The sequence below is a fragment of the Mauremys reevesii genome, linkage group 21, assembly GCF_016161935.1.
Source record: "Mauremys reevesii isolate NIE-2019 linkage group 21, ASM1616193v1, whole genome shotgun sequence".
NCBI lineage: Eukaryota > Metazoa > Chordata > Testudines > Geoemydidae > Mauremys > Mauremys reevesii.
In genome coordinates, this window is record NC_052643.1 from 13,345,180 (window position 1) to 13,366,791 (window position 21,612).

A 21,612-nucleotide genomic window follows, 5' to 3' on the forward strand; every position below is an offset into this window, starting at 1 on the left:
TTATTGTTATTATTAACACCTAGCTGTTATCTAGTGCTTTTCACCAGTAGATCTCAAAACACTTGACAAAGGAGATCAGCATTTTACAGATGGGGAAACTGAGGTACCAGGCAGTGAAGTGACTTGGCCAAGGTCACTCAGCAGGCCAGTGGCAGAGTCAGGAACAGAATCTCTATCTAGTATACATTATCTCTTCCCCATTCTAGTTTTCCACCAAAGTGTAAGCTTAGGTGATGCTGCTTTATGCCACGAGCAAAAGCCAAACGTGCAATATTTCTAAATATCACATCCCTATCTGCACTCAAGCCACTGCACTAAAGTTCCCGAAAATAGTCAGTACTGGTTAACAAAAGAGGTGGGCGTTACCATAGCCAGCAATGCAAGAGTTAAGGCACTGATATTCCCCACACACACGCTCACAAATCAGACTATAAAGCACTGAATTCAGTGGAGTTACACACCAAAGCCTCAGTCCTGCAATCTGATCCATACAGGTGGACCCTTGGAGCCGAAGTCCACAGGGCTCTGCACGGACGTGAGGGTCCACTCGCATGGATCAGGATACAGGACTGGGGACCAGGCATGCAGGCAGCCATAGTCAAAATCCTTTCCTTGTTTCTCTCAAATACGGTATAATCCCGTTTAGTTCCCTGGCTCCCATACTACTCCATTTAGGACAAGGAGGAATAATTAACAGGTTTGTTTTATAAAGAGGTACCTATCTCACAGGCATGTGAGACTTGAGGGATTCAGTGTTTGTAAGATGCTCTGAGGCCTTTGGTTGAAATATATGACGAACTTGCATGCGTTTTCAAAGGGCTGCTGCTTTATTTTAACCCAGGATAACTGATTTTTAGTGCAAAAAATTAAGTAGGGAACAGCCTCCCGACATTCCTGCCACCAAAATACCAGGGGTCAGCAGGGCCGCCCACAGGATTCAGGGGGCCTGGGGCAAAGCAATTTGGGGGGCCCCTTCCGTAAAAAAAAGTTGCAAAACTATAGAATATTATATTCTCGTGGGGGCCCCTGCAGGGCCTGGGGCAAATTGCCCCACTTGCCCCCCCCCCTCTGAGTGGCCCTGGGGGTCAGATCCCTGGCGCTAGTGTAAATGGGTCTAGTTTCACCACTTTGCACCAGCTACACCATTTTGCCTACAGAGCTACACCACTTTGCACCGGCTGAGTAAATCCGTCAGTGAGATAACGGCCGGATTCTTCTCTCAGCTCCTCAGAATCATTCCACTAAAGTCAGTGGCTTCACTCTAGATTCATTCGGGTGCAACCAAGAGCAGAATCCAGCCCCAGGTTTCTATTTGCAGCAGGATGAAGTTTCCTGTCTGGAAATGGCTCCAAACCTTGGAGCTAAGCCTGAAACTGGAGCTGTTCATTGAGAAAGGTCAGCGCTTTGGTTCTGTTATCCCCTGACGTTTTCCTTTTCTTTCGTTTCTCCCGGAAGATTTGTTCAGGGGTGCGCAAGGAGTGGGGAGGTTCTGTCACGGCCACTCCCGCTGCTATGGAAACAGGACCCGCTCCGGCATGCTGCATGGTGTCGATGGGTTTGGAACAGGCACACGAGACATTCCAGCTTCTCTCAAATTCCCCTTGATTCAGCAAATTCTTAGCGTGGCGCTTTACAGGCCAGATGAGCACTCACCACCCAGGGGCCCAAAGGGGGCAAAGCTTAGCAGCTGAACCGACTTGCTTTGCTTTACCCGAGGCCCACTAAGGCCTGATCCAAACCCCGCTGAGATCCGTGGGCCCCAAGTGCACTGCAGCCAGCCCCTCATGGACCTGTTTAGCAAAGGCTCTGAACAGAAAAAATCCAGCTTATGTGTTCTTCAAATGAGGTGTGGGGGGGGGGGATCCTGGGCCTGATCCTTCTCCCACTGCTGTCTCTGCAAGTTTTGCCATTGACTTCAAAGGGAACATGTTCATCTGTGTCGTTTTTTGCTGTTGGCCAGAGGAGACCAGTGAGGACTACTCGCATGAGAAAACATTACGGAGATTCGCAGGATCAGGACCCAGTTTGCCAAAGTGGCAGAAGGCTCCTTCCCTTCTTGTACTAATACTTTGCACACGGGGCACAGTTCAGGCTCTGTACCCTTCAATAACACCCGTCATCGGAGGATCTCAAAGCACTTTATGAAGATCAACCAATGATGGCTCATGTCACTGCTGCAAGACGTTCTCTCCATCCTGTGCAGGCACAAGCGATTACCCTGCTCCTCGTGTGAGTGCGCGGTGCAGGACTGGACCCTACTGGATTTGTCCAAAGTCACAAAGCCAGTCACAGAGACTCAGCCAGAAAGAGAACCCAGGTGTCCTGGCTCCCAGTTTCCCTGCGCTGGTCCTTAGACGTCACTGTCTCTTGAGTTCCTCCAGCACACTCTGACCTACAAGACTGCGTTTGTCAGTCCAGCTGCAGACACTGTTATCATTCAGTTAATGGAACATAGTAGCTTTATTTTATTTTATTTAGTCCTGTGCACTCCAATGAAATGTAAAGAGTAAAACCTCCAGGAAAAGTTTACCAGGGAGAAACAAAACCCATCGAACACAGGAAGAACAGTAGTTTGATGCTTAAATTTGAATTAGTGTAAGGGGGAGAGAGGGCTCCTGAGACTGCTTCTTTGATTGCAGTAATTAATCCTTTCCTTCTTTTTGCCAGTGACAAACCCCGGTGCAGGACCCAGACTACTGATATTATCTTGCACGTATCCAGCACCTTTTCTCCCAATGTGCTTGATAGGCTCAATTAAACTGAAACTCACTACGCTGGGATCACTTTCCCCACCACTGAAATGCAGCCATCGCTGGGGTGAAACACAGCAGCTATGGGACAGCCCACAGCAATACTAAGCCAACAGTTTTGAAGTGCAAATGATGACTATGTACTCTATTGAAAGCCATGGGGCAATGCAAGGAGGCAGAATGTAATTACCCCACATCAGAATGCAGTCAGGATACTGAGCCATTCTCAGTGCTATTTCAAATTGGCCAGGACATTAGTTAGGTATTTCCTCTAGAAGGCAAGAGGGGACAGTACTGCTTGAGCCGTTTTGGGGACCTGATGCAGGATTGAATGACCAGTGAGCTCGTCTGTCTATATTCAATTGGTTCTAGCTCCTCCCATGTTTTGTCCACCTCCTGTTCAGGTGGTTACCAGTTCACTGACTGCACAAAGAAAGAGCAAACCCGGATTCTTAGGGGACCCTCCCTGAAATTGAAATGTAGATCTGCAAAATGGCAGCTGAACGTGACTCCCCAAGCCATGGGACGGCAGCAAAAGGCCATAGGCAGAGAGAGTAATGCACTTCTACCCCGATATAACGCGGCCCGATATAACACGAATTCGGATATAATGCGGTAAAGCAGTGCTCTGCGGGCGGGGGCGGGGGCGGGGCTGCACGCTCCGGCGGATCAAAGCAAGTTCGACATAACACAGTTTCACCTATAACGCGGTAAGATTTTTTGGCTCCTGAGAACAGCGTTACATCGGGGTAGAGGTGTATTTGTGTCCCAGCCTCTCCATAAACTCAGCCCACGGGCAATCTCTGTTTGATAATGCCTCTCTTTTCTGGATGCCGACCTGTGGCCCAACGGGGAGACACAGGCCTCCGTGGCTTGGAAAAGCCTCTTGCTGAAGCAGAACTTAAAGATTTATGAAGCACGTTTAAATTCAGTATTAAGCAGCCAATAAATATTAAACCATGATGAATATTTTAAAATGTTAATAAAGAACGATAACCCGGAAGGCTCAAAAATTATTAAACTGGGGAAGGGGAGTTGCCTGTGATGAGTGTGATGGTTCAGGGTTTGAACAGGCTTCAGAGAGCAGCTCGTCCAGAGCAGAAAATGCGAGATATGGTAAAAAAAAAAAAAGGGGGGGGTGGTCTTGGGGCCTGATTCTCCACCACCTGGCATGGACACCTGTTCAGAGTGGGTGTGAAATGCTCCCACACCAGAATAGTAACCATGGACATGCACTTTGCACCAGTGAATAGAGTGGCACTAGATGCAAGGCAGAGAAGAATCAGACCCATCAGCTGCAAAGGTGCTGAGCATCTTTAACTCCCACTGACTTCAGTGCGAGCTGGAGGCAGGAGCAGGCCCTGTCCAGAGGTTCCCAGGGTTTGCTCTTTGCAGATGTTTTTCCTCTCAAGCAATCAGAGCACCCACCACCCACACAAAGACACCAACCACCCCTCAGAACATAGGGGCAGATTCATTCCTGCATGGACAGAAGTGACGCTGTTTGAGTCTCATCTGCTCCTGGCTGCAGGGTCACGTGTGGACCTGGCTCAGGCTGGAGAAGCTCTCAGAGCATCTCCAAGTTGCATCAATGGCCTCTGCGGAGCTTTGCAGGGATGCAGAGTCACCTTGGTCACGTCCCCTCCCTCCTTCCGGCCTGCCCCAGAGTGTCTCCTGAGCCCAGGGCCGGTGTGGGGGCAGAGCCATCTCTGCCTGCTAGAAAACCCTCTGGAACTGGAGGCATTCCCTGAGGGCAGGGCCCATAGGCCTGCTCCATAGCCCCTCTCAGCCGGCCTAGCTCAGCCCGAGAGCAGGGCTGCAGCTGTTCACCTCCTCCCGGGAGGAAGGACCCCCCCCACCCTCGGAGGGTCACCTACCTACAGGTGGCACGCTGTTGGGGTTAGTGAGGTTCACCACCTTCTTCTCTCTCACTGGCTCCGTCACGGAGACCCGGAAGATCCTGCGCTCGTGGAGGCCGCAGTAGTGATGGTGGAGGTGGCAGGAGTACGTGCCCTCATCCGCGTTCTCCAGGGCTGAAATCCGCAGCGAGAAGTCGCCCAGGGCGAAGGCCGTCTCGGTGATGTTCATCTTCTGCCGGATGAAGAGAGGCCCGTAGGAGCGGCGCTCACCGGAGGCGTACAGGTCTATGAGGCGGTCGGCCCGGTCGTGCGGGACCCCCGGGGGCTGCCTGTCCCAGTGGACCACCTGCTGCTCCTCCTCGCTGTGCCGTTCAGTCCAGATCTGGTTCCGGTTCACGCAGGGGAGCACCACGGTGCTGTCCTGCAAGGCAACGATCACGGCCTTCTCGCCATCCCAGTACCTCTTCGCTTCCCTGGCTGCAGAGAGGACACAGGAGGCAGCTGGGTAAACATACACATCTACATCTGGAAACAACCCAGCACACACACCTTATTATACCCGATGCCCCCGGCAGCTCTGCTGTCTAAGGACACCAGCCTTTCCTATGCTAGGAACCACCGAGAGTGCTTTCCAAGGATCTCAAAGTGCATCACAACCTGAGGCCCGTGGAAGGGAAGTGACTGGCTCTCAAACCTCACAAACAGAGTCTGTGCCAGGGCTAGGAATTGAACGCAGGACGCCTGGGTCCCCCTTTAGGGCTTTAACTGCAAGCCCATCCTTCCTCCCTGGTAGCTGAGAGTCCGTGGCTAGGTCTGCGTGCTCTCTCCAACGACTGAGAATGGAATAGTGATAACAGACTATCTTCAACACCCTGGGTCCCATCCTCCAAGCGTCTTAAGCAGTCTCCTTGCAGGAAATGCTTTGCTGCTCCCAGTGCCCTAATTACTGGAGGAGTTACAGGATCACCGGCTTGCAGGCTGTTCATGCTGAGCAATAAAAAACAGAAAAGCAGCCTGGGGCTCCTGGAGACAGACTGGGCATTTTTATTATACGAACAGAAACTTTCAGGGAGCGAGAGCAGAAAGGAGAAGATGCTGCATCCTTCCCATCCCACCACCCACTTATACGAGTTACCCGTACGCTTGCTGAACAGTCAGCCCTTCGCCTCTTTCGCAGCACAGCCAGGCAGGGCAGCCTCAGCTCTTTCCCAGGGCTAAGGAGACTGGGACCTGCAGGAAAGCCAGCCGGCTGCTCAACCTGGACAAGATGGAGGTGAAGCTAGCGGGCAAGGGGGAACATCTACAGCAAGCGGCGTCTCCATCCAAGTGGTGCTGTCGGTGGCAGTCCCTAGAAGCCCCCGCTCTGGTCTAACCCAGAGAGCTGTGACACCGCAAGGCTCCAATGGCAAAGAGAATGAAACCTCACAGCTGCATGGTTGCTAGAAGCTGCAGTGAGCACGGATGTCTTCTGAGGTGCAGCAACATTCACGTGCAGCACCCGTGATCCTATCCTGCACGGTGCTCCGCCTCTGCACAAACCCCCACCGATTTCAGTGAGGCAGTGGGTGGGAGCAGGGGTCTCCCTGACCAAAGCTGGGTAGTACACCTGTGAAACCAACAAGGCTCTACATGAGCATAGGGCTCCCCCTGCCCAGAGTTCTCTGTCAGCCTGGGGCCCGAAGTATTGGGCATGGGAAGTACTTGCCCCCCCGCAGAGGGACCGATCCCCATCGTTTGCATCAGCAGGCGCCTTTACCTTGCTCGGTGACCTCCAGCTGGATTTTCACCGTCTCGTACAAGTGGCAGTAGTGATGGTGGAGGTTACAGGAGTACGTGCCTTGGTCGCTCTCTGCAACATCTAGCGCAGGAGAAAAAGACCATTTAAGAGCAAGGTGACGATAGTTTGCGGTTGTTTATGCAGCACGCCCCCAGGCATGGCGGCCATGAGCTTTAGACAAACAGGGCCAACCTCTCTCTGCAGTTACATGCTCATTTGAGCTCAGTCTTGTTTGTTTGAATTATTATTTGGCATTTCAGTAACACCAGCCCCAGCCAAGCTTGTGCGAGGCATTGTGAGAGACCCAGAGAGCTCACAATCTGCATAGACCAGACAGACAGAGAGTGGGAGGAAGACAGGATTCTTATCACGTTACAGGTGGGGAAAATGAGGCACAGAGTGATTAAGTGACTCAACCAAGGCCACACAGGGAGTTCATGACAGTGCTGGGACTGGAACCCAGACCTAGTCCAGTGCTTTACCCATAAGGCCATCCTTCCTCTTGACACACCGTGATTAAGGCTTTCAAAGTGGTTGCAAGGCACATTTCTCTTAAAAGGTGGTTACTTTACTAGTGGTTAGAACACTGCAGTTCCTGAGTCTCAGATAACATCAGCCTCCCTTCCCCATAGGAAATCTCAGTACAAGAGCATGGAGCTGCAGCTCTCTAGAAGCAATGGAAGGAGAGATCACTTTGGCTCCTGGTACCTTTGATCACCAGTGAGAAGTTGCCATCTGCGAATGCATTCTGAGGCATGGCTATCCTCCCTTGGTTGTAGGAGCTGTACACCCGCTGCTCCCCAGCTGAGTACATGTCACACAGCCTCTCCGCCTTGTAATCGCCATCCTGGTTGCTATACAAGTCCCAGTGGACCACACGCTGGCGGTCATTCAGACGGTCCTGGGTCCAGATCATGCGGAAACTCTTGCAGGTCAGGACAGTTTGGGATCCAGCCACGGCGCTGACATTCGACACCGACACCACCACGCTCTCAGGGTTCAACATGTCAGCTGGGACTGTGGGCAGAGAGAGGGAGAGGCCGGACTGATGGGGCATGAAGTGGGGAAGGATGCATGGAAGCAGCAGGTTGGTCATGGCAGCATGTTCTAGAATCTATGCATGTCCGGCAGGAGCTCCTGGCCAATGGGAGGTGCAGAGTTGGTGCTTGGGGCGGGGGCAGTGTGTAGAGACCCCTTGGCCACGCCTCCTCCTAGGAGTCGCTGCCTGACTTGTTGCCACTTCTGGGAGCGGTGTGGGGCCAGGGGCAGGTAGGGAGCCTGCATTAGCCCTGCTGCACTGCTGGACTTTTAGCAGCCTAAAATTTCCCGGATTGGCTTTAGTAGCCTCCGGGAGATCGAGCCCGATACCGGGAGGGTTGGCAACCCTAGTTAGTGCCCATACTTCTAACGATCCTAAAACCAGGACAGATTAAAAGGGTGTCACTTACCTGAATACAAATGAACAACAGACCCTGTCAAAGGAGAAGAGAAAATAACGTTACTGACAAAGTAAATGAGCAAATATTAAATATATTCATAGCCAGCAGCAAGCATCTTTCCTTTATTTTTATTATTCCATCCTTCAGCTCTTCTTCATCATTGTGATTATTTAATATTTATACTGTGCTAGCGCTGACGGCCTCACAACCCGTCTGGGCCCCACAGTGCTAGGCCCATTACAAGCATAAGAAATGAGAGTCTCTGACCCAAAGAACTTCCAGTGAATGAAAAAAACAAGCAGGCTGGAGAAGGGGGTTGAGACACGGGGTCAAAATAGAGTCGGATTTGGTCTTGGCTTTGCAGAGATAACCTGAGGCACCAGATTAAATTGTGGCCCAGTAGTTTACCATGCTAATTAACTCTCTTCACCACCGTCAACCCCAGCGATCTGGCTGGCCCCTCCTCCCATCTTTTTCATTATCTGGATTCTCTTCTGGTAACTTTACTCGTACCCTGGTCCAGGTGATAATTAGAAAAAGGAGCTAAGTGGATTGGAAACCTATCAGTGGCCTGGTATTTGTGGTAACTTTCAGAGGCCAAACCCTGTACCCACCAACCCCCCCATTGAAATGAACGTGCCATTCATGTCAGCAGAAGAAAAACAGGGATTTCTTCCAATCCTCGCATTGACCTTTAATGTGCTGGTTGGGCTAGAGGGGAGTTTATAACCCCAATTTAACTTCCCCTCAGTTGGTCCTACAGATGCAGCTTCTCGCCCGGTAAATATCTTAATTCTGTTCGGGAGCCACCAGGATAAAAAAAAAAAACAACCAAGCATTTAATACAACACACCAGTTCCTCCCAAGATCAGGCCTTAAACGTGTATGTAGCTTACGTCTTCTAATGGGTGCAGCCTACAGACAGGATTTGAACCTGTCCTTAAGGGTGTGTCTACACAGCAACTGGGAGGCATGACTGCAACTCATGTAGACATACCCGAGCTAGCTTTGATCGAGTTATCTTGCTAAAATAGCAATGTGGCCACGGCTGCCTGGGCAGCAACACAGGCGAGCCGCTCGTGTACAATCTGGACTGGGACGGTAGGTCCGGACTCAGGCCAGGTGGCCACACTGCTATTTTCAGTGAGCTAGCTCAGGTGTGTCTACACACACTGTCCCGATGGCAGTGTAGACATTCTCAGCTAGCCATCCCTAAGGGTTTCTCCTGTTGCTAAAAGGGCTGAGGCCAGCATTTTTTGAACTAAGTGGTCAGGGGTCCTGTTCTCAGGAAATCACTGGCCTTTCTGATGCCTGTAGGGTGCCTTCCATCCTGGGCCAGTTACAACAGTGCTTTCAGCCAGATTGCAGTCACACACTGCTTCTCAGTCGCAGCTTTGCCCAGAGAAAACTACAGCTGAGCCTCATAGCCTGGAGCTGTGATTAGGGCTGGGAACATACTGACAGGGGCTATCCCTGTGCCCTCACACCACAAAGCCTGGCTTTACACAATGGAAACAGGACCTTGTCTACCACAGGGTTTTTTCCTCCCTAATATTTGCCACCACTGCTGCCGATGGGGCAGCTCCTCCACCAGCAGCCACAGGGGGGATGTTTGAACACAAGGGGCCGACAGCTGCCGGCATTTCGACCAACTCACAACGCAGACCGGCTCTGTGCAGGGTAAGACGAGACAGCGGCTGAGCACACCCATCGATGGGAAATTGTAGTGAATTACCAAAATACCCACCCTCCCCCTGTGTTCTCTCGCTGAGACGGAGTGTTTATAATGGAACTGGCATACAAACATCACCTTGGTCTCTCTCCACTGGCTCCAGCTGGTTCGCCCGTGGTGCTAGGCAGTGCTTCTGACCACGCTGCCATTATATAATAGATAATAGAGGCTTTTGTTCGGCCTGGTGTATAGTCAGCCAGGGCGAGGCCCTCAGAGCTGTTCATTTGGAGGGGGAGGGGCCCTGGGGACTTGTAGGAAGACACCCAGCCTTACATCTAGAAGAGAAAAGTTCCACCCTTCTTCCACAAACGGTTAGTAAGAAAGGGTGACCAGGCATAATTGCACCTCTGCTGCTGCCACATCGACCAGGCTCCCCATGACGGTCCATTGCGATTCCAGGGATCATCCATGGACTGTAGCAGCAAGGGGGCGCTGGATGGCTCATGGAACTAGCAATGGGGTATGGAACCTTCCCCTTGTAGATCATCTATCTGAACCCTGCTCGGCTCTGTGCTACCTGTGTGAACGGCGTTTGGTAATCTCACTCTGGTTCCTTCTTAGAGGGCATTCAAGATTGCTGTCCCAACAGAGACCAAGGACTAAATGGACATGGAGATTCAAGTCCCAGGTCAGAGCTGAGCCGGAGTAGAGTGGAGGGGAAGACGGCACTGCCACTCTTCCTGTCCTATGGCTAAACAGAGGACTTTGGTGTCCAAGTCTTCAGGAGAAAGGGCAGCAGCACCGATGCGGGAGTTGATGCAACTGACTGAGTTCCAGGGTTTCATAAAAGGAAAAAAGCTGATGATCAGAAAAGCACGAATCCTTTGGCCAAGCTCACTGCACTCAGGTGTGTTCCCCTGCACGCTCCTGTCACACTTCGCTGCCAGTACTAGTCAGAGAAACCACCTGTTGACATCAAGGGCCTCCCCATTCCATTCTATCTCCCTCACACGCCTGGCTTCCCCAGGCTAGCCTCTCCAGCCCACATAACTCAGATCCATGCGGTGAGAACTACTTCCAGAGACATAAACAAATGTCTTCATTTCCCCCTTTGGACAGCCCAGTACCTCCTGCTAGTTGCATAGGATGGGAAGTCCAGTGGGCAGCGTGGAGAGCATGGTTCAGTATCACAACACAGTGGCATCATTCATCTCCATAAACCATCTGTTAACCATTTAAGCACAAATGGGTTACAGCCAGATAATTAGTTGTTTTGTCCTGCTAATGCCATGGGCACAATGCCACCCTGACAAAGACTGGAATTTATTTCTTGCAACAGGGAATAAATTAACTCCAGAATGGGGCTACTTCAATCACACCCACAGAGAACACGCTCAGTAAAATAAACCACTCTTATTCTCTGCCTCTCGCAAAGCATCGGCAATGACATGGTGTGAGAATGGCCATTTCCATGCAAGAGCCCCATTCAGAGATACTCCAGATGGAAGCCTTTTCTTCTGCATTTATATTTGCAGCTTTACAAAGAGAATACAGTGGGGAAATGCCGGTGACTCTGTATCACTTTGTATAAAAGAAAGGGACAACACATTCCCAAACAGTGAAGTGATTCCTTCCTTTCCGATCCCTGTTCTTGAGGTTTACAAAGCACTTGGCGCAGAACAATAATGCTCAGGCCTTCATTTCTGGAAGCTCAGATTTAGCTTGGGGCAACAAGGAAATGCTACTTTGCCTTTCTATAGCACTCTCCTTCTGAGGATCCCAAAATGCTTTGCAAACATGGATCAAAGTACACCGCTACCTCAATATAACACCACCTGATATAACACGAATTTGGATATAACGCAGTAAAGCAGTGCTCCGGGGAGGCGGGGCTGCACACTCCAGTGGATCAAAGCACGTATAATATAACACAGTTTCACCTATCATGCGGCAAGATTTTTTGGCTCCCAAGGACAGCGTTATATCAAGGTAGAGCTATATTAATTTTTTAGTTTTGCTGTTCACTTAATAATGGATTGATTTGGTGCTGCGAGAATCTCCTCTTGTGGGAGAGCCGTGGGAACGCATTTATTTTTCCCTTTCCCCCTTACAACTTAATGTAAAAACCATGGAGGCAAACTGCATAAATTGGACATCTGACAAAGTCATCCAGCTGAGCCTTCCAAACCCGGAAACCCTCCATGTGCCCCACTCCACAGCCTGCATCGTCCCTGAGCTAAGAATAGCAGAGCCCCTCTCCCCTCAGTTCTGGATTCTGTTATTATGCTGGTTTTACCTACTGGCATGATCAGGACCACACAAGCCCTGACTCTCCTGTCCATCCACTGGGGCGTATTGCCAGGATGGGCTGCTGGAGCTCATTAACAGGCCACGTGTGTTCCTCCGCCACATTGCAAAACGTGGTTGTTCTGTGAAACAAGGCTGCAGAGCGTGATCATCTGTAACATCAGAGCAGCAGCTTCCAGGAGAGAAAAACTTGACACGGCTCCTGCCGGCCTCCCTTTCATTCATCTGTTAAAGCCTCTGCTAGCAGATCCTTACAGGGGAGGCACCAGGCTAGTGGTTACTAGGCAACTGCACGTCCGGACTCCTGAGTTCTCTTCCCAGCTCTGCCACTCGTTGTAGGACATGGGCAAGTCACTGTGTTTCTCTGTGCCTCAATTTACCCATCTGTAAAGTAGGTGTAATACCTGTCTGTGCTTTGCCAGGGACATACTTCGAGCTCTTGGTTCTATTGTTCATCCTGACTGGCTGGGATACAAACCCTGGACTGTGCGTGGCTCAGAGACACCGACTCCCACCTGTCAGTACTGAACCTGTCAACTGAAAGAGGCTGCTTTGCCCACCTTGATCAAGGCAGTAACTGTGTTGGGGTGGGGGCAGCGTGAGAGGAGGTCCGAAGCCAGGAGTGGGAGGAGACAAAGGAGGTAGTGAGTTGAGCCGATCGGGCAGGACGCAGGGGGAACAGTGGAGGGGTGTGAGATCAGGGACGCCCGTGGGCTACTGGGACCCAATTCATCAATGTGCCTGAGACTGGAGATGGGATGAAAGAAAAGTGGCACCTCCCTGATTCTGGGTCATGGTTTGGGGCTGCCCTGGGACCCAGCAAAGTAAGAGCAGCCTGAGACACTGCCCTAAGCTGCCTCCGGCCCCACGCAGCCATTGGGGCAGCTGGGGACAGCCAGAGCAGAGCCGCACTGCGGCCACCCTCCCCCGGCACTGGAAGGGGGCGTGTTGTAGAAGCATTGCACCAGCTGGAAGAAAGGCCAGTGACCCATCCTGGCAGCCGTACAGCCCCTTACACTGACACAGTTTGTGCGACGGAGGCAAGGGGCAGCCAGGAGCCCCGTGCTCAACTCACAGCACTGTCAATGCCACGTCCAGGGCCACGCTGGCGGATGGCTCCAGGAGATGAAAGGGAAGGGCAGGTTGCCCTGGTTTCCCTCTGCAACCGTTAGGCCTAGAAACACGAGAGCCGAAGCTTTGGGACCACAACCTCAAGCCTTGGCCAAACTGCGTTCGCTGCAGTTCATGGTTCCGCTTTACAAAATGGAGGGCAACTGCTCTGACCCCTGTAGCTACATCCCCCAGCCCCATCCTCAGCTCCAGACACAAGTGGTGCTAGGGAGACTGGCTCACATGGTGGCCCCGAACTTTTCTTCTACTCTAGAGGCAAACACAGGGTTCTTCCCACTGAGTTCCTGAGATATCGTGCTGGCCCGTCCAACGAAAGCCCCCAAGGAAAGGCAAAATCTTGAGCTCTGCCGGATGAGAAGAGGGGAACAGCCTACATTTCAAGCTCTCCCTGTAAAATACACACCCAGGCTCTGGCTTCTATAATCCCAAGGCAAGCTTCTCAGCTAGGCCAAGAAGAAGCTGGACAAACAAGAAGCAAGAGCCCAAAACTCTGAGGAACGTCCTGAGTGACCTCCTCGGTGTGACCCAAGTAGGAAACCACCTCTCCCCTTTCCTACACACAGAACACCACCACGGCTTCCATCGGAAGGAGTCTGGGATGCCAAGGAGAGACTGCCGCTCCGACTGAGAGGCTGAGCCCGAAGCTGGGCTAATCAAAACACCCGGCATCCTGTTCAACGAAGGGCTAATAGAGGACGAAAGGCAACGGCAGGGCTGAGCCAGGAATCTGGCTAACATCACAGGAGGCAGCGTGATGGGGCTGTGATTGTCTGACTGTTGCGTGATGGGGCTGTTGGCTGGTAAATGGGTGTGTTCATTACAGGGTCCTGTGACAGCGGGTAACCCCCCCCCAAAGGCCCGATTCTGCCATCCTTACTCACACTGGTTCTGAGGCTGGCCCCGCTGAAGCCAGTAGGAGCCTTGCCATTGACTTCAGGAGGTGCCGGATCAGGTCTAGAGAGAGCAGTGCTTTACAAGACAAGCATGGGGTGAAATCCATGGGGCCACTTGAGAAGCAAGAGACTCCCCCTAGGAGTAAGGGCAGCAGAATCGAGCCTTCTTAGTGATCTACACCCAGCATACTTGACTCGCACTGTCTCTTCCCAGGGTAACTGAGATCAACCAGGAATTGTCCATGCTCTTCTCCCTCCTAAGGGTTCAGCTGATACAGGCTGGAGGAAGGTCCTTCTGAATGCAGGGACCTCATCTCCGGCCCAGCCTGCCTGTGTCCCTAGACAAGGCCTTTCAGTTAGAGTAAGTTCAGCTCTGACCATCTCTTTTTCAGTCCCTTTTCCTTTGCCCATCTCGTTGCCCGTTTTCCAGGCCACTGAGTCTCATAGACTTTAAGGTCAGAAGGGACCATCGTGATTATCTAAGTCTGACCTTCTGGACATCGCAGGCCACAGAACCCCACCCACCCTCTCCTGTAACAGACCCCGAACCTCTGGCTGAGTTGCTGACGTCCTTAAATCATGGTTGAAAGACGTCAAGTTACAGAGAATTCACCATTTACACTCGTTTAAACCTGCATGTGACCCGTGAGCCACGCAGCAGAGGAAGGTGAAAGCCTCCCCCGCCCCGAGGGTCTCTGCCAATTGGACCCAGGAGAAATTCCTTCTCAACCCAGATATGGCGCTCAGTTAGACCCTGAGCATGTGGGCAAGACCCACCAGGGAGACACTTGGGAAAGAATTCCCTGTCGTCCTTCAGAGCCCTTCCTCCTGTTTAGCGTCACTGTGTCAAAGCTCTGCAGCATCCCGGCTTCTAAACAATAGCACTCGTGATCTTGGCCATAGTCCTTTCAGCTTCAAAGTGCCGCCTGACACCTTCGTGAGCCAGGTGTCGTCACTTCTAATCTGCACTTCAGGAAATTGAGCTCTGGAGAGGTTCAGGCCAACGCTTTTGAAAGTGGACACTGATCTGAGGTGCCTCGGTTTTGGGGTGCCCAACTTGGGACAGCTTGGGCCTGATTTGCAGAAGGGCTGAGCACCTGTAGCGTGCATGGACTTCAGCGGGACTTGTGGGTGCTCAGCAGCTCTCGGAATCAGCCCCTAGCTGTAGCCTAAGAAATCAGACACGCCCCAAATCAGCAGCCGCTTATGAAAATTTCAGCCTACCCCAGATCACACAGTCAGACAATCACAGAGCCAGGACTAGATCCTGGGAATCCTGCCTCCCACTCCCTGCTCTAACCATTAACACACCACTGGGGTGCTGTCTAGATGCCTGAGCTTCCGTCCAAGGAAGTGACACCTCTGCACTGGCCATTAAACCAGCCTCCATTGACAAAAAGGGAGCTGCTGCTCCTCTTGCTGGAGGGGTGGGGCAGCATCACGGTCCGGCTGGAGCGAGTGGGCAGTGGATCGGGCCTTGAACGAGGAGCTTACTCAAAAACGGGAGTTTTTTAAAAAGTTAAAAATAAGAAGCATGTGAAAATACCAAGTTCCTCGTTCTCCGTCATCGCGACCCCTGCGTCAGCACTTTTAAGGGCCTTCCCACGTCAGTGCAAACATACCAGATGCTGCTACTGACTTAAGCTCGTACTCTCTTGGAAAATGGTAGCAACTTCACGCTGGCTCCTTGGGGGCCTGACCCAGTGTCAACGGGACCATTATGGTTTGTCTTGCAGGCACTGTGCTAGCAATAGCCACACCGAACAGCTCAGCTTAGTTCTGGGAATAGCTCTATTTGCCAGCTGACTCAGCAGAGGGAGGCGGATCTACGCCCCTCTTTTCAAGTCACCCAGGCGGGGGCATCAGTGAGTAACTTGCTTCCTAACGGCTAACCACACTGCATCCCTGCTGCTCCTATCTCCTGCTGGCCTGGGACTGAAAGACCGAGGCTGGATCTTGAATGAAGATCCCCTCACAGGCAGCCGCTTGATTGCTGAGTCAGCCCTTGCACTGGTGTTTTTTTAAGTCCCCGTTTTAAAAAAAAAAAATGGCTCCTGGGATTTAATTTCTCAACAGCAGAGTTTTGTTCTTGCTTTCGGAGGGGATTTTTGGGACTCCCAAAAGCTTCCCCAGCCATCCGACTCTAACAATTCCAACACCTTCCCACAAGTGGGAACATGCCTGTCAGACCGGAGAGAGACAAAAATGTGCCGTCTCGGCAGAAAGAAAAAAGTCCTCCGGCTGCACGAGGAGCCAGGAGAAGCTCCGCCAGCATTTGCCCGTCGCCATCTTGGCTGCTGCGCACACAGGCCCTGCTTCTCCCAGACAGCTCAGATATGTGCTTCGCTTTGTAAACACGTCTCAGCCTCGTGTACAGTGTGTTGGCCCGCGGCCCGCTACGCAGAGCCATTCGGAACGGAGCCGGCCTTTCCCCGAGGGATGAACGCTCCAGGGTGGAGATCAGAACCGCATCTCATCAAAGACTGAAGGAACGGGATATCTCCCCGCCTTGCTTCCAACTTTATTGTCATGGGAATTTGGTGAAGTCAGCCTGGAAGTGGAAGATCTGTGACAGGGCTGCAACCCTGCCCCCACCCCCACAAACTGCGCCCAAATGTGTCCGCTAGAACCCCTCAACCCTGACCTGCAGGTCTGAGCCCCACGCTGCTCTACTGCTGATGAGCAGCAATAGAACCTGCTGTTCCTGTCCCACATGCGCCTCAAGCTCTGCCAAAGCACCTGAATCGTGTAGGGTAACAACCCAGCTGGTTCCAGTCCCCTCAGTTCTGCCAGTGCTTCTCAGGCATGACACGAAACCATCCCCCCTCCCACTCCGGTCACGGATCCCCACACAGCTCTCCCACTGCTCCTCAGTCGTGATCGTCTCTTCCAGTGCTGAGTCCCTCACAGCTCTGCCCGTGCCCCACAGTCCTCACCGGCAGCCTTCCCTGCTCTGCCAGTCCTGAACCACACCCAGAGGCACTGCCAACTGTGGCTGGCTTGGTGAGGTGGAAAATATCCACCAGGGACCAGACTGAGCACAAAACCTGAATTCACCTGTGACCTGCAGGAGCTATGCAAGGCAGGTGCGGGGGAACCCCAGCCACTGGCTAATGGGATTATTTGGGTTTATGAAGCTGGGGGATAAAAAAGCCCCAAAAGAGCTTGCACCCCACATTTTCCAGATGGGCTCCACTGTCGTCCTTCAGAAACCGAGCCGTCCTGTGCCCCGGGGAGAGCCAGCCTTGCTCACCCCCACCTCTCCTCAGAGGTGTCAAAGGGGCTGGTTTGGGTGGTGTGACGTGGGCTGCTTCCTTCTGGGGGGGGGGGGCTGCTATTTACCCACAAGTCTTTTCACTTCATTAGAGCCAGCTGAGGCCCCCTTTCTCGGCGCATTGGATCTGCCATTCCCCCCCCGCCCAAATTTTGCAACACAGGAAACAACATAAAAAGTGCCACGTTTCTATAATAACCCTCCTGCCCCGACCATCCTCCCCCTTCTCCATCTCCGCCCTCCCCCGGGATGTCAGGTGAATCCTGTTTTTACCTGGGCAGCCCAAACAGTTTTAGCATTTCCCCCCTTACCGCCCACAGCAACTGCCTGCTCCTGCCTTACAGCACAAAGTCACCTGAGATCAAACGATTCAGAGCGTCTCAAAGCTTTGGGGCAATCCCAAGCGATGTTCCTTCCCTTCCTTCTGCACACCAGCAAAACAAACCAAAGTACATGGATAACGACCCAGAACATCCTCTGATCAACCCCTCCACACCAAACATTCCTCCTCCAGAAAAGCCAAGAGAAATCCCTTTTCCCCAGCCAAACCTTTTCCCCCACCTACGGTGACCAGACAGCAAGTGTGAAAAATCGGTGGGGGGGTAATAGGAGCCTTTATAAGAAAAAGACCCCCAAATCAGGACTGTCCCTATAAAATCAGGACATCTGGTCATCCTACCCTCACCCCGCCACACACACACACTCCAGAAAAACAACTAGCTACAAGAATCTAAACCAAGACACTGAACTGACAGAGCCGGCTCCCCCAGGTAAACTCCAAGCCCCCATTCTCTCGGGGTGCAAGAAAGACACATAACATTGATGCCGATCAGCTAGAAGCTTACTTTGCAGAAGCAAAAGCTGCCACAGAAGGAGTTTTGCTACTTGCTCCATTTCTTCAGCCTCTGTGTGTTTCTCTCTCTCTCTCTCTCTCTCCTGAAAAACAAGTTGAAGTTGTTGTTTTTTTTAACCCAAAAACACTATGACCTCATCACCGTAGAGCCGGGGAGCCAGGGACAGCAGCTCAAATTCTTGCAGTATTACTCCACCTACAATTTATAACACCCCACCTCCCCTCTGCGCTGCCCCCTCCAAAACACTCTCTCCACCTCCTTCCCTTCCTTAAAGCTTCCTGCTCAATTTCTCCAAAACACGAGCTCTCTCTCTTCCCCCCTTGGATCCTTCTGCTCTGCTCCCTGACTTTGATGTCAAAGTCTCATCTGCTGACTTTCGCTGGTCCCACACAGCTCTGCGCTCCAAAACCCAGCCCCCTCCCCCTACTTCCCTTCTGGGTATGGAACTAATTTTCCTTGTGCTTTTACTGGATCCAGCTGTTCCTTTCTTTTGACACTCATCCAGCTGTCTGCCAGGGACAGGATTTTTGAACCTTTGTGGTTTTTTGATCTGTCTCCCCTCACATGGTTTTACTTTAAAAACAAGTCTCAGAGGATGACTTAGGAAACAACGTTGACTTGAGTTCAAGGCAGTGGGGGCAAAAAAGACTAGATTATAATTGTCCCCCCAAATGTCTCCTGATGGACAGGACCCCTCTCCAGCCTTTGGTGCCAGCTTCTCTGCTATGACAGACAGGAGAGATACAACCAGCGGAGAACCTCTACATTCAAGCTCCGTGTACAAGAACAGAACAATGCCACGGGTTGACTGATTTCTATTCAAAGAAAAAACAGACGCCTTGTACAGTGGATCTTGGAGAGCCCAACATACTGGTCTTTGTTTCCTTGGTCCGCTCGTAAGCTGTTAGATACAAGACTAATAGGGCCATGATACAGCAATGATCTCAGGTAGTGATGGAAAAGCAGAGTTCTTAGTGGGCTCCTGCTCATGAGAAAGACTGTTATGTTAGGCCAGGTCTGTACATAAAGTGGTACCAATGTGACGAAAAGTGTGATTTTATATCAGTCCAGTTACCGGTGCAACGTTGTTCATGGACACGTACGTCCATTCAAACCCGGCTCAGAGCAATTTAGCTTGCATCAGTAAATGCACAGGCCCATGCTAAACCAATAGAACCAGTTTTAAGCTGATATGAAAGACCACATATGAAAGCGGCAGCAGTTTAACTAAATCGATTTCAGTGAAACCAATGCAGGTTTTGTATGCAGAGAGTCAATTGAGAGGAATAACTGAGAGCTATCTGTGGAAAATTCCCTCTTCACCTGAAAAGAAAATCTGGCCGGCTAGTTTCTCCAGCATTCTGCTACCTGCAGAAATCGGATGAGTCTTCCCCGAGTTCACACAGCTATTTAAAAAAAAAAATCAAACATACATATTTTCAAATCCAATGTTAAAACTGCAAGGCAAGTTTCCATTCTCCAGGAGTAACTGTTACTCTGTGGAATGTCAACCCCTTAGAGACAAGAAAAGATGCCTGAGAGCCAGTGGAGTCAAAGATGCAGCTGGTACGGGAAACAGAATGCAAGAGCTTCTGGTCTGTTAACTCTCAAGGGCGGAAAATAAATGAAAACAGTCAGAAGTAACAGTAAGGCCTTGGCCTGAAATCCGTAAACCCTCCATGGTGAGCGGAGACTCTTGCTTCATCTCTGCTGAACATCTCAGCGGGTTCTGTGTCCTTTTAGCACACCAAAGGGAGCTCCCGCTACCAGACCGCACTGAAGACAACGTGAAAGAGAAGAGAAAGATTCATTTCCAAATGTGAAGATGACCCTAAAACGCAAGCCAAGAAAAAAAACCCAACCCTTCCCCTAACGTTACTGAGGAAGGTCTTTCTCTTCCTTACCAGTCTGTTTTTTGATTCGGAAAATGAACCCAATCCTAAACTAGCGAATAATAAACCTTAGTGGGTGACATCTTGAGTCAGGACTCATGAGTTCTCTTTCTGGTTCAGTATTGATCTGTCATGTGGTGGCATGGGCACCCACAACTCTCATTGAGGTCAGTAGGTGCTCACAATCATTGCAAATCAAATCATAGCTCCCCGTGCCTTGGGCTAGCTACTTTGTGACTCTGCTGTGTCAACACTTCCCCTCATCAGAGGCATTGGGAGCTTAATTGCTTGGAAAGCACTTTGAGATAGATGATGGAAACAAAAAAAAACCTCTGAACTCAAACCTGCCTAAACCGAAGTTGATCCATTTTTTTCAAGCTTTTAATATAAAGGATGAACAACAACACAACACACAAAACACCAAACCACCTCCCATTCATTCTTCAAATCTAATCCCATTTTCAATCTCTCTCGAGAACAAAGGCTGTGTGTGTGGAGATGTAATCTGACAATGTTTATATGGATGCCCTGGCTCTAGTCATGTGCCGTTAACATTACACAGCAAAACCATCTGAGCTGCCATTCCCCATGCGAGGGAGGTCAAAGACAGCAGCAGTAGAGCTGTGACAGGGAGGGATTTTTCAATTCTGTGACCGTTCAAAAAATTGGGGAGAATAATTTTCAATCAAAAAAAAAAAAATTTGAAACTAAAAGTAAGGAAAAAAAAAAACAGAAAATCATGAAAAAATTTTTTTTTGTTTTTTTTTTTGTTTTTTTTTTTTTTTTTTTTTTTTTTTATTTTTAAAAAGATTTTGAAGCTAGATTTTGAAGCTAAAAAAACAAAAAAAAAAAAAAAAAAAAAAAAAAAAAATGAAAAAAAAAAATTTTCCAAATTTTTTAGAATTTTTTTTTTTTTTTTTTTTTTTTTTTTTATTAGCAACAATTTGCAAAACCCAAATCTGCATTTTTCACCAACAAATAGTTTTGGCCAAAAAATTCCACCTAGCTCTAATCAGCAACATGGGCTACCATCGGCCCTGATCAGCCTGCTGCAGCGTTCAGATTTCCTTTACGTAGCATTTGACTCAGAACAATGCCCCGACGTCTGAAGGAAGCGGACTCGGAGGAATGCACATTTCAAAAGTGATTCTGTGCTGGGAGTGGCTTAAATTCAAATTCACAACCTATTTGTCGCAGTGGTTCTTCTGTTTTCATGCTTTCTGATTTTTATTTAACCCCTCCTTTCGCCTGCACATTTTGCCAGAGTCAATAGCATCCCTATGAGGTTCCACCTATGAGGTCCAGAAACTGACGCATGTATTGGTTTGTAACAGAGCATGAATAGCTCTGCTTGTGTCTGGCTCCTCTATACCACAGATAGTGCTCAGATAGTAGCACTTTTGCCTCAGTGGCTGAAGGCTGGGGGTTCAAGTCAATATTTTTTATTACAGTAATACCTAGAGACCCTCAAGATAAGATCAGGGCCCCACTGTGCTAGGTGGGTCCCTGATTGGTCTCTGTGCAGGCAAAAAGTATTATTGGGCCCATTTTAAAGATGGGGAACTGAGCCACTGAGAGATGCCAATGAAAGTCAGTGGGAGTCAGGCACCTAAATCCCTTAGGGGCTTTTGAAAATATTACCCAAGGTCACACAGGGAGAGTCCTCGTTTAACACCTTCACCACAAGATCAAAATCTTGCACCCAGATTTGAGTCCATGCCGTGCTAAGGCCAGAGAGGGCTGCACTTAGATGGGATGTTCAGC

General features: G+C 50.5%; 1 protein-coding gene across 5 annotated transcripts in view; it reads right to left on the reverse strand.

Annotated features, from left to right (window-relative positions):
- The window catches only part of MXRA8 (matrix remodeling associated 8), a 47,443-nt gene that overhangs the window by 11,907 nt on the left and 13,924 nt on the right, over positions 1–21,612 (reverse strand). For 2 of the 5 annotated variants that reach the window (XM_039508682.1, XM_039508681.1), the window contains 5 exons: positions 17,948–18,038; positions 7,835–7,858; positions 7,095–7,403; positions 6,366–6,467; positions 4,628–5,086 (listed from right to left, as the gene is read on the reverse strand). In XM_039508682.1, the coding sequence (XP_039364616.1) occupies positions 4,628–5,086; positions 6,366–6,467; positions 7,095–7,403; positions 7,835–7,858; positions 17,948–17,996 (943 nt within the window). In that variant the 5' untranslated portion in view covers positions 17,997–18,038. Of the gene's footprint in view, positions 1–4,627; positions 5,087–6,365; positions 6,468–7,094; positions 7,404–7,834; positions 7,859–15,374; positions 15,454–17,947; positions 18,288–21,612 lie in introns of those variants that run through there. The other 3 variants (XM_039508683.1, XM_039508684.1, XM_039508685.1) reach the window with 3 other exon arrangements.